Source organism: Oncorhynchus tshawytscha, linkage group LG07 (genome assembly GCF_018296145.1).
Source record: "Oncorhynchus tshawytscha isolate Ot180627B linkage group LG07, Otsh_v2.0, whole genome shotgun sequence".
Taxonomy (NCBI): domain Eukaryota; kingdom Metazoa; phylum Chordata; class Actinopteri; order Salmoniformes; family Salmonidae; genus Oncorhynchus; species Oncorhynchus tshawytscha.
Genome location: NC_056435.1, coordinates 8867365 through 8885604, shown reverse-complemented (window position 1 = coordinate 8885604; position 18240 = coordinate 8867365). Strand labels below are relative to the sequence as shown.

General features: G+C 43.4%; 2 protein-coding genes across 8 annotated transcripts; both read right to left on the bottom strand.

Moving 5' to 3' along the window:
* Nucleotides 1–369: 369 nt before the first annotated feature.
* On the bottom strand, nt 370–6296 carry LOC112253866 (transmembrane protein 237B). Of its 7 annotated transcripts, none has more exons than XM_042324045.1 (14): nt 6116–6296; nt 5844–5885; nt 4567–4649; nt 4437–4450; nt 4257–4328; nt 3881–4018; nt 3461–3560; nt 2784–2941; nt 2399–2522; nt 2055–2246; nt 1679–1752; nt 1438–1525; nt 1121–1242; nt 370–614 (listed from the first exon to the last, which is right to left on the bottom strand). In XM_042324045.1, exons 1-14 carry the CDS (start codon nt 6134–6136, stop codon nt 550–552), a joined length of 1293 nt encoding a protein of 430 aa, XP_042179979.1. In that variant the 5' UTR covers nt 6137–6296; the 3' UTR covers nt 370–549. The 7 variants fall into 7 exon arrangements, with proteins under 7 accessions (XP_042179979.1, XP_042179980.1, XP_024281680.1 ...); XM_042324046.1 differs by having other exon boundaries at nt 3881–4015; XM_024425912.2 differs by having other exon boundaries at nt 4567–4598; nt 6116–6295.
* A 287-nt stretch (nt 6297–6583) lies between these two features.
* mpp4b (membrane palmitoylated protein 4b) lies at nt 6584–17485 on the bottom strand. The gene is made up of 20 exons (XM_024425911.2): nt 17253–17485; nt 16488–16591; nt 16245–16366; nt 16075–16152; nt 15886–15969; nt 15602–15733; nt 12200–12281; nt 12034–12119; nt 11827–11898; nt 11338–11593; nt 11180–11197; nt 9463–9498; nt 9326–9346; nt 9192–9206; nt 8851–9063; nt 8530–8610; nt 8311–8404; nt 8007–8115; nt 7712–7846; nt 6584–7508 (listed from the first exon to the last, which is right to left on the bottom strand). The coding sequence occupies exons 2-20, from the start codon at nt 16543–16545 to the stop codon at nt 7317–7319; spliced, it is 1884 nt and encodes a 627-aa protein (XP_024281679.1). The 5' UTR covers nt 16546–16591; nt 17253–17485; the 3' UTR covers nt 6584–7316.
* Between the last annotated feature and the right edge of the window lie 755 nt (nt 17486–18240).

Below are 18240 nucleotides of genomic sequence, written 5' to 3'. Positions count from 1 at the left end.
ACTCTCCATATTTTCAAGCATAGTGGTAGCTTCATCATGTTATGGGTATGCATGTAATCATTAAAGACTGGGGACTTTTTCCAGAGAAAAAAAAAAATCTACAGAATGGGCACAGGCAAAAGTTGAGAAAAACCTGATTTCAATCTGCTTTCCACCACCTCCTACGTGGCTAAGTTACAGTTGAATACTTTCTGAAGGCACTCTATTTAATGTGGTATATATATATATATATATATATATATATATAAAAATAAATAAATAAATAAATAAAAGAAGACACAGCCATGCTCTTTCAGGTCAATACACTATAATGTATGTAGTGTATTGTATGTTTGGTTTAAAGTCCCCAAAATGACATTTAGAAGCATCTCAGTGGGATAACATTTTTATTATTTCCAATGGTAACCAATACATTTGACAAAACAAGCACACATTAGGGTCATACAAAAATAAACGCATTATTGCCACAAACAACATGTACATTTTGTGTTGGCTGATAAAATACGGTACAAAAAAAGATGTGCGAGCAAAAATTGAAACAAATATTCCTCAAGTAGACATTTCTGATTTCTCCTCTGGTCTCAAGGACTCGATCTCCATAGCCATTAGGAACCCTGGTTTGGAGATTGGAAGCCCATGTTATTTCTATCTCTCTAAAGGCACCTAACATACTACGTTTATACACATGAAAAATTAAAACACATCTCTGAAGGGAATCTAACATGTGTGTCATTAGGTAAGGTTGCTGAGTATGTGTACAATCCAGTCAAATTGCTGTGGTCTGTCTGAGGTGCTTTGTCCCTTCTAGTAATTGTATATTTATGGTGTATACAATTTCAGTATGGTGTATACAAAACATATTAAACTATATATATGGATAAGTATTTAGAGCGTGGTAACATATAGAACTGAGCATGTCAACAATGTCGGTCGCAATATATGTACGCCTGAGTAGGTGTTGTTGTTTTCAGTAGTCTTTTTTCTTTCGTCTCTGTTAATTGTGACCGTTGTGCAGTAAGTCTTTGTCAATGTCATGCGGAACTACGTCTGCGGAAATGTTAAGTTGCTGTTTGTTTAATTAAATCTACAAAAAAACAAAATAAAAAAACTTCATCCTCACCTTCGGTGTAATCCATCTCAGGCCTGGCGGAGATGAAGATCCAGGCCATTCCCACCAGCACAGCCACCACCAGGTTCACTATGATCCACGGGTTCAGGATCTGTTGCTCTGACCCAGGAGGCCTGGAGAGGGGAGGGGGTTGTAAAAGTCACAATGCTTTTTTGGCTGGAGTCAGAGGAACAGAAGAAAAGGGGCTTCTCTTCTCTCTGATTCCCAACAGTGATATTGCTGAGTAGGATAATCAATATACAAGAACTAACTTAGTTCAACATGTGACATGTTAATATCAGGACAATAAAAACAGTTAGTTAGCACACCATAAGGTCTCGTTAGCACTGGGGTACAGGTTGATGCGGTCACTGGTCATCTGCTGGCTGAGAGAGAGGACCAGAGCTGAGAAGTACACTGCAGGAGGAGAGGGAAAGTTACTTCAGTGAAATGACCATTTGCCAAGGCCAGAGAGACATAGTGCTTGCTGGGCTGGCTGCATCATATACAGGTTGGCTCCGTCTGTCCTGAATGAATTGAGTAACATGCTGTAAAGATGTTTTCACTCACAGAAAGAGGCTAGAGCAACTGGGTCCAGGGTGACAAACTCTCTCATAGCCATGGCGCCTTTGGCCAGATTCACCCTGAAATGGAAAGAGAATGAGTCTACACGCACACACACACACAGGGGAAGGACGGGGCACACTGGGGTTTGTTGTAAAATGTGCAAGCCTGTAGCTAGAGAAAGGAGATGTGTGTGTGTCTGTGTATGTGTTTGTGAGGGGGTCCATTGATGGAACAGAACGAGTGTGTTGTATACATACACACACACAAACACCTCCTAGCTCTAGCCACAGGCTTCCATATTTTCACAACAATGGCCACATTTATTTTGGGGCTGACCCAAAATAACAAAAATGAGCCACACAGACACCCACCTCCTTACCTGTCAAAGGCTGACACAGTGCTTATAGCCAGTAGCAGGTAGAAGAGAGACTGTGCAGGGTAGGCTAGGCTGTGGTACTGCTGCAGTAGGTTAGGCAGAGTAGTGAGATGTTTTCCTGCCAGGGCATAGATCACTATGATGTTCCACACTGCATAGCCTGCTAGGAAGCCGTGGCAGAACAGCCCAATCCCCCTGTATATTAGAGATAGAGAGAAGTGATATAGAGGGAACATTCACACACACACACACACACACACACACACACACACACACACACACACAGGTAGACTCACACATGCACAAATACACCGTTTTTCAAAACAGACACCTGCACACACACACACCTGAAGCCACCATGTACCCTAACAGACACATCCTTGGTGGTCCACATCTGCTGGATGTCCACGAAGTTGTCCACCTGATCGCTGGGCTTCGGTCTGTCTGACCGATCGGCCGCTTGAAACCTCTCTGAGAGTTAAACAACACATTATCCAACATAGAAGACAGGACACACAAGGATGTCCAAATAATTCATAAAAGGCCAATTTTTCCAGACACAGAAACAAGACTAGTCCTCGAACCAAGTAAGGCTTCCAATAGAGGTTTTCCATTGCAATTGTTTCATAGTCCAGGACTAGGTTTATTCATCTGTGTCCTGGAAATGAACCTATACTCTTAAACTCTACCATGTACAGCTAACATAAAATAACAGAAGGGGGGGACACTCACTGCTCCTCTCTACAAACACCTTCCCCACAGGCTGGCTCTGTCCCAGGGGAGCAGAGAACAGGGAATGCTGCGGGATGGGTGGCTGAGCGTCTGTGATGATGTCATCGTCCTCGACATTAAGCTCGTTGACGTACTGTGTCTCGGACACTTTCGACTTCCTAGGGAGTGACCACAAAGAAAGAAAGAGAAACTAAGCTCATTAAAAGAGCAAAGGATCTATCATAATAGAACCATATAAGTGAAAACACATTTTTACTTTACTATCAAATTTGATTTGTCACATTCACGTGATTAGCAGATGTTATTGCGGGTGTAGCGAAATGCTTGTGCTTCTAGTTCTGACAGTTTGGTAATATCTAACAAGTAATATCTTACAAATTACACAACATATACCCAATACACACAAATCTAAGTAGGAATTAATTAAGTCTATATTCTGTACATATGGACGAGCGATGTCAGAGCGGAACGGACTAAGATACAGTAGAATAGTATAGAAAACAGTATATATGTATAAGATGAGTAATGCCAGATATGTAAACATTATTAAGTGAATGAGATACAGTAGAATAATATAGAAAACAGTATATACAAATGAGATGAGTAATGCCAGATGTGTAAACATTAAGTGACTAAGATACCATAGAATAGATAGTACATCTTTTAGTGTCTCTTACTTCTTCCTCTTGGGTTTTTTGGTCACTTCTTCCCCTGCCTCTGCTGTGTTCTGGACCAGTCCATCCCCGTTCACCAGGTCAGCCTGGTCATCCTCCAGATCTGAGACACAAACAAGCGAACGAACAACACTACACATGTAACTTAATACATTTCACAAATACAGTAAGTACAACTATGACATATAGCCTATAAATGGTTATGGTAAAACAGAACGGAATGTATTGAATATAAGTGGAATATATTCTTAACCATGCAGAAGTGATAGAAGAAATAATACACAAACAAGATCATGTTTGAGTTACAAATGTAGGAAGAGTAGGTATATGGTTCCCCTGAGGCATGCTGTTTACCTATAGCCAGTCCTGCTGTTTACCTATAGTCAGGCATGTTGTTTACCTATAGTCAGATATGTTGTTTACCTACAGTCGCTGCCTTTTTCTTCTTCTTCCTTCTCTGTGGTGCAGCTTCCTGCGACTCGGGGGTCAAAGCCTGGATGACCTCAGATGACCTACGACTGCTCAGGCCCCCCATCTGGGCCATCTCCACCCCTGGGTCTGCTGCACATACAAACAACACAACTCTCTTATTATATACTTGAGGTGTACTTACTATGTGGTTCAAGTCATTGCTGGTACTTTAACAGTTTATACATTACTATTTGACAGTGGAATGCAAGCTTAATAACTAATTGATAGCTTGAAACTTAAAGGCAAGGTGCTTCCAAAATTTGGAACAACGTTGTTCACCAGCAGTTCAACAGAATGAGCTCCTGAGAACTATTCCTTTTCCACCCACCCTCTGGGCTTTCAACACCATCCACCTGACTCTTTGACTTTTTCCTCTTGCTTTTAGGGACCGGCATCTCATCTACATAGGAGACAAAGCAGGTTAAGAAAACTATATCCAAGCCAGCAGCACCAACCTAAATTCAACAGATAAATGATCTATTACAACATCCATCTGAAGGCAACTCACCACCTGTATCTTGACTTCATGCAGTTGTTCAAATGCCACATAAAAAAGCAAAAGAGAGAGCATGAGAGATGTTCTGCTGGGATAAATGAGTTGAAACAGTATCACAACAGCATAAGGAGGCGAGACTCACCTTGACATGGGGGGCAGGGCACGCTGTCCACGCTTAAAGAGGACACGGAAGAAGAGAATGAGGCTTGGCATCTTACATAACTCCTTCAAGATTAGTTGATATACTTCATTATTTAAAAAAAAATGTTTACCTTTATTTAACTAGGCAAGTCAGTTAAGAACAAATTCTTATTTACAATGATTGCCTACACCCTCGGCCGAACCCTCCCCTAACCCGGACGACGCTGGGCCAATTGTACACCGCACTAAGGGACTCCCAATCACGGCCGGTTGTGACAGACTGGGAACGAACCAGGGACCGTTGTGACGCCTCTAGCACTGCAGTGCCTTAGACCGCTGCACTCTCAGGAGACCCTCAATCGATACATGGCAATAGATAAGAACATAGGGGAACTAAGGAACAATGGAACCAAGCAAGTGGTTGTACAAAGCTCTCTCCAAAACTTGCTTTCAAAGTAGATATCACTCCCAGTCTCAAACAGTACATTTCTCCAATTGATCTTAACAATAAAATCCTCCAAAACTCAAACCTGGACTCAGAAAAGAGAGTCCTTTTCATACAGTGAGAAGATCCAATAGTACCATGGCCCGGTTTCCCAAAACTAGGCCCACGACTGTGTATGACAGAACTTACCGTGAGTTGTTTTCTCACCATTACATCCAAGAATTAGGAAGGGCTCTGGGGATATTCCTGTGCCACAGACTTGCTGACACGGCCTAATCCTGGGCTAAATCTGCAGTAGGCATCTGCCAAGGTACTGGAATACCAACCAATCAAGGCATAGATCAGATCAGACTATTCAGACCTGAGGGATTTGTCCCCTTGAGGTATGAAGTGAAGAAGACCCTCAACAAAAAATAGCCTACACTAAACTACACCTTTATTGATGTAATAATTTGGTGTAAGAACAATGTTGATGATTATTAGGGCCATATTTTATTTCCCTCCCATATTGGGCCGCTGTTTTGAAGTGACATTAGCTACATCCACCTCTTCATGGTGTTGTTGACCTTTGCTCCTAATGCTGTATGGTTCTGCAGCAAGGTCCCTGTCACACCCTCTGCTTTGTTGTTGGGCCCTCTGCAGGTTGCTGAGTGCAGAAACCAGAGAGACCTATGGAAACTGGCTGTCTGAGAGCAATCTTTTGACTGGGCATGTGCTCATAGGCTACCAGTGTGCTGCATACTAGCTAGTTACAAGTCGAAATGCACTTAAGATGTATGATATGGATGGTCGTGTAAGTGTAGTGCAGTATGCGCGGCTAATGGTAGTGGTACCTGTGGAAGAGGCGGGAGGTCCCTCCGTCGCGTGTTTTGTGCCTAAATAAATATTTTTGATTAAAAAACAGACTGCACACACTGGGCAACTGGAATATGATAAAAAATATATCACTCGTTATAACGAATTTATAGATATAGTTATAGCTAAGTAAGATATAGCAAAATGATAACTAGCTAACGTTAGGCGGCTAAATTAGCTAGCACGTTTAAGCTAGAGCATCCTTGTGTTTCGACCGTTACAAGATTAGTTAGCTAAACTAGCTACATACCTGGAATCCTCCTGTGTCCATTTCTGCGCGATACCCTTTTAAAACAGAACCCCGATAAGAACTAGCTAGTTAGCTACCTAGCTGTTAAAACGTTTCGGGCTTGTAACGTCTGCATGTTGGTTGCCACGCTGTTTACCCGACCTTGCCATGACAGTGATTTTTAACTGAGAACACAAAAAGGAACTTCCTGTTTTCAAAATAAAAGCCTTCTGTCTTCTGCACTTGTTGACACAGAATGCCACACAAACACATATTCAAAAACACCTGTTCACACACAAAATGGTATTTAAAAAACAATTAGTAACAGTATACCATCATATCTTTTAGCATTATTCCAAATCCCATTATGTTACACTCTAAAGATAGTCTGTATAATAATAGCCTGGAATTACAGCCTGTGCTGAAGGTCTCCTTCAGTATTATAAACTATAAAAATAGAGTCGCACACTCCATATATAAACTCCCAGTCATTTATTGGGTAAATCACCAACGTTTCGGCATCACTGTGTCTTCTTCAGGGTGAATTTACTTTTTATAGTTTATTCGCCGTTACTCTGGGTATGTGCCAGCTCATGTTTTTTTATTCTGTTTTTTACCTTTCAGTATTATGAAAACATTGTGTTCAAATGGTGAGCACACAGCTCCACTTACTTGCTCGCCTTCATACTGAAAAATAGTACCAATCTTGAGCACTTGAATTTACATTCTTTGGCATTAACATTATTTTTATTAAATCAAATAAAAACATTAAGAAAATACAGAAATTCAGCATGGACAATTATTTGCTCTAAATGTAAAGGAAAGATGACGTTAACCTACAACCTCTCATATAGCATGCCTGTGTAGCACATCAATACATGATCTCCAACTACGCACACAATTTTAGAGAAAAACAGACATGTTTTTTGGTTTAATCCAGCTCCATCATAGCCTTGAATATGCTAATTATTCAACAACAGATTCAAGCAGACACAAGGACAGTATCTGTATGAGTCTCTCAAACTCACCACTAAACAAAACAAAACAATAAACCCAATCCAAAACAAATTCCACTTGAGAGCAGAGGGTATCTTCAGAAGTAGCAGCCAAAGGTTACAGCCACTCCTCATCCATGTTGTTCTCCATTCCCTCTTTTACGATGCCCTGCCCTCCATCTGTTTGTTATCCTTTTATGTACTCTCCTCCCCCTCTATTCTCCTCATCAAAACTCCTCTGTGGGTCGTATCCAGCTGGCAGGAACCCACTGTGGCTCATCCTGAGCCCTCCTCACAGCCCTCAGTAGCTGAACACATGAGTCTTGCAGCCCGTCGTTCACCATCACAGAGTCAAAGAACTGGCAGTAGTGAGACTCCATCTTCCTGGCTGCCTCCTCCATCTCCTGGAAGTCTTCCTCCTGTTGGGAACAGAATATCATGACAGTTGGTTACTATCCTAACTATGGCATGATGGTCAGTATTTCAACCAATTGATCACCATAGGGATGGTGTATTATTACCAGGTCTCTTTGGAAAAAGAGGTAAAGAGGTTCAAATCGTGAGAGACTTCCTGGTCAATTAAAACATTGAGAATTGATAATAAAACCATAGGAGTGCTTACTTTGAAAGGTCTGTTATCATAGTAATTGGTGGTGATCTGAGCATCCTTTCTGGTCTCCTTCATGCGTTCTGCGGTGGGAGGCTTCACATAGATGATGTAGGCCTTAAGCTCATGTGTCCTCACTGACTGGATGGCCTGGAAGGGGACAGTCATCATACACGGGTCAATTGAGAACTAATTCTCAGTTACAATGAAGACCTGGCCAAGATGCAACTGAGGTCAACACAGAGCTAACTCCACCATAGGGCCAAGTCAATGATGAAGCCCCACTGATAAGAACGCCAGCAGGACTCACATGAGGCTCGATGTCGATGACACAGATCCTTCCACTGTTCAAAACATCCTTCACAGCATCACGACTAGTGCCGTAGAAATGATCTTTGTACTCCCCGTATTCCAGAAACCTGTTGTTTTTTATAAACGCAACACAAAACCCTGGCTTATAATCAGGTGGTCCACATCAATGTTATTCACTTACTTAATCCTCTTTGTCCCCATTAGGACATAAGGCCACGAGTCACATTCATGTTGTGACAGTTGATTTAACAAGATGTGTTCGTGAGAGGAAAGTGAGCAGCTGTTACTCAATGAGTACCTACCTGTTGTTGTAAACCATGTTCTCAAACAGTTCCCTGTTGATGAAGTGATACTCTTTACCAGACTCCTCATAGCTCCTTGCGGCTCGTGTCGTGTCTGGAGGAAGAAGGGAAAATATGTCAGATGACATCACCGGAAGACAAGCCGTCATATAAGACATTGATTGTATCCATGTCAACAATGGAAGAAAGTCAAGTAGGCCACTCAGGTGGTGTACTCACGAGGCACTGCCCCTTGAAAGTTCACTGGGTTGATTTTGATTAACCGTCTGCGAAGTTCGTTCACTCCAACGCCAGAGGGACCTGAGAGAGAAGGACACACTTGTGAGGTCTCCGTCATGTCATCACACATATTCTGTGTCAATACAAGTAGAGGCACACTGTACATGTACAAAAACAGTAACACAACATGTGTCATATTGTCTCTGCATTATTGGCCACAAAACCATATACACAATAGTACGTATTCATGACAGTCAATACATATCTGAATCTTTTGCCAATCTATTTGTGTTGCTGGTTAGTGCCGGACTGGTGTCTTACCCACGAGGGCAACCAGGCGGTGTTTGTCCTGCGGGTTGCGCTGGTATCGTACCACCTCTTCGTATGGGTTGTTGAGGGCATTGTAGCCGCTGCGTGTGTAGAAGGACTGCTGACTGGAGCCTGTGCTTAGGGACTGGCGCCGACACAGACGCAGGCTACGTCTGAACCCAGTTAGATAGATCCCCTCGATGTTAGTGCTGAACTCACCCTCCTCTAGGAGCGGGGGGAACAGGGAGGGGGAGAGCATGAGAATGGGATGAATGTGCATGTCACTAGACATGGTGTTGGAGTTGATTCTAATTGAGATCAAAGGAGAGCTCAGTAGAGCAGGTCATGCTCACCTTCTCTTAGCTCCTCTCACATTTCAAATTGGAATTCAGAAATGATTGCGATAAAGAAAACAAGGTTATAGTTGAGTGATACTGTATTTTGTATAGGCTGCATGATCAACTAACTTCAACAAAGACTTACCTACCAGATTCAAAAGCTTCCTCATCTGTTAGAAAATAGAAGAAGAAAAACATTCATAATATAATCCACCAAAGTCATTTTGCAGTAAACAAATGAGTGAAACAATATGATTTATTGTAGAGGAAATTAGGGAAATCTTACCAGCTTCAACACACTTTTCATCAATCAGGTCTTCCTCTGAAAGAGCAAAGTATGACAGGCAGTGGTGTAAAATACTTAAAAGTACTACTTAAGTCATTTTGGGGGGTATCTGTACTTTACTATTAATATTTTTGACCACTTTTACTTCACTACATTCCCAAAGAAAAGTATGTACTTTTTACTCCATACATTTTCCCTGACATCCAAAAGTACTAGTAGAATGCTTAGTATGACAGTAAAATGGTCAAATTCACTCACTTATCAAGAGAACATCCCTGGTCATCCCTACTGCCTCTGATCTGGCAGACTCACTAAACACATGCTTCGTTTGTAAATAATGTGTGAGTTGGAGAATGCCCCTGGCTATCCATAAATAAATAAAAAACTAGAAAATGTGGCCATCTGCTTTGCTTAATATAAGGAATTTGAAATTATTTATACTCGCACTTTTGATACTTAAGTACATTTTAGCAATTACATTTACTTTTGATACTTAAGTATATTTAAAACCAAATACTTTTACTCAAGTAGTATTTTACTGGGTGACTTTCACTTTTACTTGAGTCATTTTCTATTAAGGTATCTTTACTTTTACTCAAGTAAGACAATTGGATACTTTTTCCACCACTGATGACAGGTCAGTGCAAAGTCAATAATGATATACACTATATACAGTGGGGCAAAAAATTATTTAGTCAGCCACCAATTGTGCAAGTTCTCCCACTTAAAAAGATGAGAGAGGCCTGTAATTTTCATCATAGGTACACTTCAACTATGACAGACAAAATTAGAAGAAAGAAAATCCAGAAAATCACATTGTAGGATTTTTTTATGAATTTATTTGCAAATTATGGTGGAAAATAAAAATTGTCTGTCCTCTATAGCAAAACTCCCTACCAAGTTCCAAACTTCCTCTGGAAGAAATGTCAGCACAATAATTGTTCGTTGGGAGTTTTATGAAATTAGTTTCCAAGGTGGAGCAGCTGCACACAAGCCTAAGATCACCATGCGCCAAGTGTTGGTTGTAAAGCTCGCCGCCATTGGACTCTGGAGCAGTGGAAACGCGTTCTCTGACAGACAAATCTGGGTTTGACGGATGCCAGGAGAACGCTACCTGCTCCAATGTATAGTGCAACCTGTAAAGTTTGGTGGAGGAGGAAGAATGGTCTGGGGCTGTTTTACATGGTATGGGCTAGGCCCCTTAGTTCCAGTGAAGGGAAATCTTAACGCTACAGCATACAATGACATTCTAGATGGTTCTGTGCTTCCAACTTTGTGGCAACAGTTTGGAGAAGGCCCTTTCTTGTTTCAGCACTACAATGCCCCCGTGCAGAAAGCCAGGTCCATACAGAAATGGTTGTTCAAGATCGGTGTGGAAGAACTTGACTGGCTTGCACAGAGCCCTGACCCCATCGAACACCTTTGGGATGAATTGGAACGCCGACTGCGAGCCAGGCCTAATCGGCCAACATCAATGCCCAACCTCACTCAAGCTCTTGTGGCTGAATGGAATCAAGTCCTCGCAGCAATGTTCCAACATCTAGTGGAAAGCCTTCCCAGAAGAGTGGAGGCTGTTATAGCAGCAATGAGGGTACCAACTCCATATTAATGCCCATGATTTTGACAAGCAGGTGTACACATACTTTTAGTCATGTAGTGTAACAATAACTGCCTCTCATTGAAAACTGGCACTTTAAAAAAGGATCATAGTTCTTACCTTCATTCACAGTGCTCACTTCAGGTAAGCAAGAGGAATAAGAGAATTGTCATTTGTTATTGTTATGGATATACAGTAATACTTGTTACCAGCTGCTTATAATTTGGTGTAAAAGAGTTGAAAAGCCAGACATAAAGGTGAGACTGTACTCTACTCACAGGGTTTGATGCAGGTGTGCGGCTGGTAGGGCTGAGACCACCAGAACTCTTTCTGTTTCCTCCTGAGCAGGTTTGTGGAGGGGATAAGGCCAGCACAGGCCGAGGTGCTGGGTAGTTTCTTGGCCTGCCACCAGAGGGAGTCTGACTGGTCCACGATCTCCAGCAGGTCTCCCTTCCTGAAGTCCATACCTGCCTCAGCGCAGGGAATGGCTGGGTCCTGCTGGGGACTGTAGTCTGCCATGGCACGCACATACAGCTGGGACACCAGGAGACACAATACACCAGACAACAAGACACAAGGACAATGCAATGAAAAATATCTTTACTACAACACCGAAGACAGGAACTGAGCCATAGGTTTTCTTGGGAATAGTAACCTCCTATTGTCAAGAGAAAGACTTTGGTTTTGGTGCCATTATGGTTCAATGAGCTTACATGTCTGATACTGTTACCAGGGAAGGGTAGGTCGGTAAACATGCCATTACTCACTATCGTCTGGTTGTTGACTGGTCTATCTGTGATGGGAACCACTTTGAACATGAGGGTGCCTTGAGACCGGGCCTGTGGGTCCAAAGACAGATAAACACCCATGTACATCACTGGTGGATAAAGACTTACTACAGACACCATCTGTGTTGACTGTGTGAAATGTGTGGATGTTTGGGCAGCCAAGCAGTGTTCTGCTGGTAGACTCACCAGTCTCTCAATGACCTGCTCAGGCTCCAGGCCATTTACGGAGTAACCATTCACCTCTGTGATCCTGTCCCCTGCATGTAGCAGACCTGGGGAGAGAGGTGGCACACATGAGTAAGAAGAAACAGATTAAAGAGAGAGTTAGTGTGTGATAGAGAGGTAGTCTCACCGCTGCGGTCTGCCAGTCCTCCATGGATCACCCGTGCCACAAAGATCTCCCCTGTTATCCCATTTCGCTTTATCGTGGCTCCCTAAGAGAGAGAGACAGAGAGGGGACATGAGTCCAGGGTTAAAACATTGTCCTGTAGCTCTCACACATAGTGAGCACCAAAAGTATTGGGACTTTGAAGAATGTTAACTTGCTTTGGCTCTGTACTCCAGCACGTTGGATTTAAATGATGCAATGGTTATAAGGTTAAAGTGCAGACTGTCAGATTTAATTTGCAGATGCACAAATATCATGCACCCCCCCCAGAAAACCTCCACTGTTGTTGCAATGGTGAGAGGTTTGCATGTTTTGGGAGTATGATATTTGTGCGTCTAACTTTCTCACTCATCATTATTCACGATTCATTCAGGATTATCTGTAATCATGGCAGCATCCACATTAATTTAGAAGTGTTTAAAAACATTATAAAAGTGACTCCAAAATGACACAAAACATTATTTACCATTCTTCTAAATAATCTGAAGCACAAACAAAACAACAGGAAATGCATCCAACACATGTGTAGACCCGCAAGCTTGATGTAGCCATTGTGTGCTATGAATATGGGACCAAATACTTAACTTTTTACTACTTTAATACACAAGTGAATGTACAAAAAGTGCTGTAATTTCTAAACAGTTCACCAGATATGGATGAGAATACCCTCAAAGTAAAGCTGACAGTCTGCACTTTAACCTCATAGTCATTGTATCATTTCAAATCCAAAGTGCTGGAGTACAGAGACAAAACAACAAAAAATGTGTCACTGTCCAAATACTCTTGGAGTTCACTGTGTACAGAGATTCATCACTGGGGTGGAACAGCAACAATCACACATTTGGCCTATTTCAGGTTATGGAGGGTGTCATGAGATATGAGATGAAGACATCATGAGTCCAAAAGGAATAATGGACATGCTTTATTTACAATTACAAAATGAAATCATGTGAAAATAACAGATGACATTCGGGAAACACAGAGTTGCATGAAACACAGATGGACGGCTTGAGGATGGAAACGCAACAATGGGCATAGCCAACACATCACAATTGCGGGATGAATGGTGGGCGACATGATGGTGACGAAGATAACAGAAGAAAGGATAAATGCCTTTTGAAGCCGAGGTCTCTGAGGGAATCTTGAGGAGAGGACCATTCCCTGAAGCAGAGGAATAGAAGGTCTCCTGGAGACATGAGAGCACCACTGTCCTCCTGGCTGGTTCACTTCCTCTTCTTCTTCCCCTGGCTGGAGCTGGAGCAGCAGCCAGTCTTGTTGTGGTTGTGGGCGAGCGGAGCAGGCGGTGGAGTTGTTGAGAGGCTGTTGTAGAGGTGTGGTTTCTGGAACTGAGGTTCCACATGCTTCTTTTGAGATGTGGGGGAAGCTACAACATGCTTTTTGGGAGACATGGGCGGAACCCTGGTCTTCAACCCTGCCTTGGGTGACCCATTGCAGGCTGGGGACTGAGGCTGAGAGATCTTCCCCTGGGATGTGGATATGCCGTCCATAGAGCCAGTGAAGGAGCTGGAGGAGGAGGAGGAGATAGAGGAAGAGGAGGACAGGGAGCATACTCTGGACTGGTGTGAAAGGGATGTCTGAGTCTTCAAGCTGCTGGCTGTGTGTTCTTGTTCGCTGGCTGATATGTTGACAGGTGGAATACTGCTGCTGGTTCCTCTATGTGGTTCCGGTGTATCTGCTACCGCCCTGCTGGCAGCGGTGAGTGTCTGCAATCTGCTCACCACCTGGGCCAGCAGCGTCAGGGCCTGGGCATTCTCCTGGACACTCTCAGACATGCGCTCTGTGGCGGCGGCCATCTTCTGCCCCAGCAGCCAGACGTCATTGGTGCTGCGCTCCATAGAGCTAGCAGCCTCCTCCACCGTGGACCTCAACTCATCCAGGCTCTCCTGCTTAGCCTGCTCCACAGGGGGGTCGCGAGGCATCTCATCTATCCGCCGATGCTGCATGGGGCTGGGGGGAGCTGTACGGATCCGGGGTCTGACGCTGTAGCTCCGGAACCGCGGAGGAGTTCCGGGGGGATGGTGGTATGCAGCCATGCAGGGAGGGGTGAGAGTCCAGGGCTGGAGGGGTGGAGCGTGGTGTGGGAGAGGGGACAGGGTGTTGGCTGACTCTCTGTCTAGCTCCTTGATCACATTATCTCCAGAAGCAAGGAGGAGAGAGGTTGTAAAAATGTAATCTATTAGCCTGAATAAGAGTAGAAGTTCCATTGTGTTGTATTATAATGTACTGAACTGATATGTATTGCAGTGTACAGCACTGTACTACTCATGGCAGTAGATACAGTATTGAATCATATTGTTTGCAGGGCCTTTTCAACTGTAGTTTGTTCTTACCAATCAGGACAGAGTTACAGACTGAGGGGGCAGAGCGATTAAGACCTTCTTCTTTCCAGAGTGCATCAGTCTGGCACATTCTACAGTTACTCATTGGCTTAAAACGTGGTGGAGGGCGGGGCTTGGTGGACCTGCAGAAGATAGCAACTCAGCTGGTGGGTAGCCGATTCTCCTTGTGCTGGGCGTGACTGGTCGCTCCCCGGGCACTACGGCCCCCAGAGCCCTCACACCGTGCCAGGGGCCCTCCACCACCCTGACCCCACCGTGGATCAGCCTTCGGCGGGTCATCTTCCTCAGGGTGTCCCAGCGACTGCGGATCCCCCCTCCTGAGCTCCTCTTTCAGGGGGAGAGACAGGGCTAGACAAGATTACCTCTGTCTGAGACCATAGATACCTCCATAGCCCTGAAATAGGGATCTGGGTAGACAGGGTACTGCTAAAAATGTCTGCCACCAGGATTGGATTTAGATTTGTTCCAAACAGGTTCCAAAAGAGGTCGCAATGTCAGATGTGGATGGGTAGGAGCTTCCAAGTATATACAGCTTAATAACTATGGGAACATTTTTGGGGTCAAATTGAGTGACTGGAAATGGTATATTTTGGTGTCCTAAACTGACACATCGTGACACTATCGTGACACTACACACTATCCTGGAATGTTGAAGTATTAAAACCATCTCTACTACGATTACTCTGATTGAAATCATCTGTAACACAATTTAACAATCAAACTAATGACATGTTATGAAAGCATCATCTGCCCTTTCTTACAGCTTCCGTCAGGTCCTCAGGAGTTGCTGCTTTGTGCTCGGTGTGCATAAAACACGACCTTTCTGTAACCTTGCATGGAGGGAAAAGTGTGAAAGTACTAAAAGTGTATTTTTGGTATCCACGTTAGAAAATAGAAAGGTGTAAAAGATTGCACCCTTGATGATACTTTTAATCTAGCATTATTTTGTTGTTGCTTTAAGCCTTCCTCCTTAAAAACAAACAGTTGTATCCAATCCATGACTCACCAGCTGCTGCTTGTTCTTCACCAGACAGACAATCCTCGTGGCCTCCTCATCGTCAGGGAGGTTGTCAGGGATAGGAGGCAGCACAGGGTCATAATCCTTCTGGGCCACCATATCATGGGTTGATATCAGAGCCTAGGACAGAGCACAACTATTAAGTCAATTCATTCATTTAGGCGGACTCAACACACATAAATAACTCACACAACCCAGAAGAACTTAGTTACAACAACAACAGATACAAAGTTTAGGATCATTGGAGCCCTTTTTTCCTCAGGATCTCTCACCTGGAGGTGTGGTTCCCTGAGGAGACTGTAAAGCTCCCTGGCCTCAGCAGAAGTGTTTGGAACTGTTCTCATGTCAGTCAGAATCTAGAAGAGAAGCAGAAAGACGGGTTGAGTGGACACAGGACAGGACTGACACCACTGACAAGCCAATGAGGGAAGAGGGCAAAGCAGTAGAGGGAACGGTCCTACCTGTTGGATGAGCTGTGTTGTGTACGGTAGGAAGGGAGCAGGAGGCTCTCTCTGGTGTTGCCGCAGACACTCATGCACCTGGAGACCCGAGAGAAAGTAGAGATGAAGTGAAACACAGCCTTTCTAAACCCCAGATGAGAGTATATCACAGACTAGACTCCCAGACTAACTTTGAGCAGGGACTTGAGCCAGGGTGCGTTGAGGAGGCTGTATAGGAGCTCTGCCCCGTTGATTTCCTTATTGATGGAATGTTTCACCTCCTCTACCACGTCAGACAGGATCTGCCTTAGCCCTGGAGGACAACACCAATATAATCATAAAGATAAATAGCAATAGGATTATCACAACATACAGGAGAGAAGTGCATTGCCATCAGCTAGAGGTTGAGAGAGAAGCTGGTTCCTATTTCTGACCATGGTCACTCAGTCTAGGGGACGACATCACCACCTCGGCTTCCACAGTCTGCCTCATGGGGATCACCCAGCACTGACCGCTGGAAATTCACCCCAACCCAGACCTTGGAAAGAGAGAAATGAGATAAAAATATATTCTTTGCTTTGTAGTTCATCTAAAAGCTGAATGATAACATCTAATCTTCTTACACATTTTCGATAACAATAACGTAACATTAATCCAGATTAATAAAACTCTGACCTCTATATACATAGTCATCAGTTCTGCTATGATGGATGTCAACGGGGTGTTAATAACTTCCCAGGTAAAAACAGCCTCCACTGTCACACGTTAAAAACCCTAAGGGTAATTTAATGCCCTGTGTGTGAAATAAACTCAGGGTTCAAAAGTCAATGGCCCACTTAAGCAGTCTCTTCTAATTCCGTATTCTACATGCTACCATGTCCCTGCGTCGTTCAACATCACCCATTCAACAGAAAGACAAAACAATACTGGTGATGTAGTGTTACATCTTAAACAGAAGTATGGGGATTTTTTAATCATGTTAATTAGATTGACAGATGGGTATGTCAATTGACTCTAATATGTAGTAATACTTGGATTAAAAACAGTGGATCACCTTGGTGGGAAAACCATTTTTTAAAATCCTGAAAACTAGAAGAGCCCAATCCCACCTCCTCAACAGTCAGAGTGAGAGTCTACTGTATCTGGGCTCGGAGCCAACTGTAAAAGACTTAACACATTCCTGCGTGCTCACTACTTACCTCTGTGGTCTCTTTTCTTCAGTCCCTTTGACTCGCTTCCTCAACCCTTAATATTTAGCTCCAGAGGAGGATTTGTCCTCTGTGTAATACAGTTGACCAATTTTTGCCGCAGAGTGAGAGTCCCCAGGGGATTCGCTGGTAACAGGTCTGTGCTTTTACTACGTAGCGAACTGGAAAGAAAGAAGAGAAGAGTGTAATCCTCTCTCTATCCCAGTTAATCCTGGGCAAGTGAGTTGTCTCTCTCTTGCCGGAAGTGACAGAAGCGTGTCGAACCTGCTGCTGGCCTGTCCAAGGCTATCCTACAGCTCTGCTCCCAAAGCTTCTTAACTCTTTCTGCTTTTAAAACCCACCAGACCGTGGCCTGATAAAGCTAGTGTCCTAAATGGCACCCTATTCCCGATACAGTGTACTACTTTTGACCAGAGCCCTATGGGCCCTGGAGGGCTCTGGTCAAAAGTTGTGCCCTATATAGGGGATAGAGTGCATTTTGGGACGCAGCCATGGTCACACAGCTACTCTGTGTTGAATAGAGGGAAAAGAGGGGATAGCCCACAGTGTGTAATTAAACACATCACTGAACTGAGCTCCCAACAGCTGGAGGAGATAGGGACAGAACATGATGATGATTAAGTCATTATATAGTGTAGTACCCTACTACACATTCTGCTTCTCTAACCATACAAATGAAAATGTAAGTCTGTCACACACTCATCTCCTTGCTGTGGACTTATTTGACCAATGTTTTATCAAACACAATCAGAAACTGGTTGTCGATGGTGATCTATGAAGTAATCTGCCAGGGAAAAAATATGATTTCATGTTGAGGACAATACAGAATATATTTTAGAGATCAACTTTAACCTAAGATTATCTTGAGGCGCTGTAAAAAGCTTTGGCTTTAAAATTCTTATTTTTGTATTGTCATTAATTTACACCCCCCCCTCTGTCTAGCTTTTTAGGTATAGAAATAGGACAAAGCTTAGAGGAC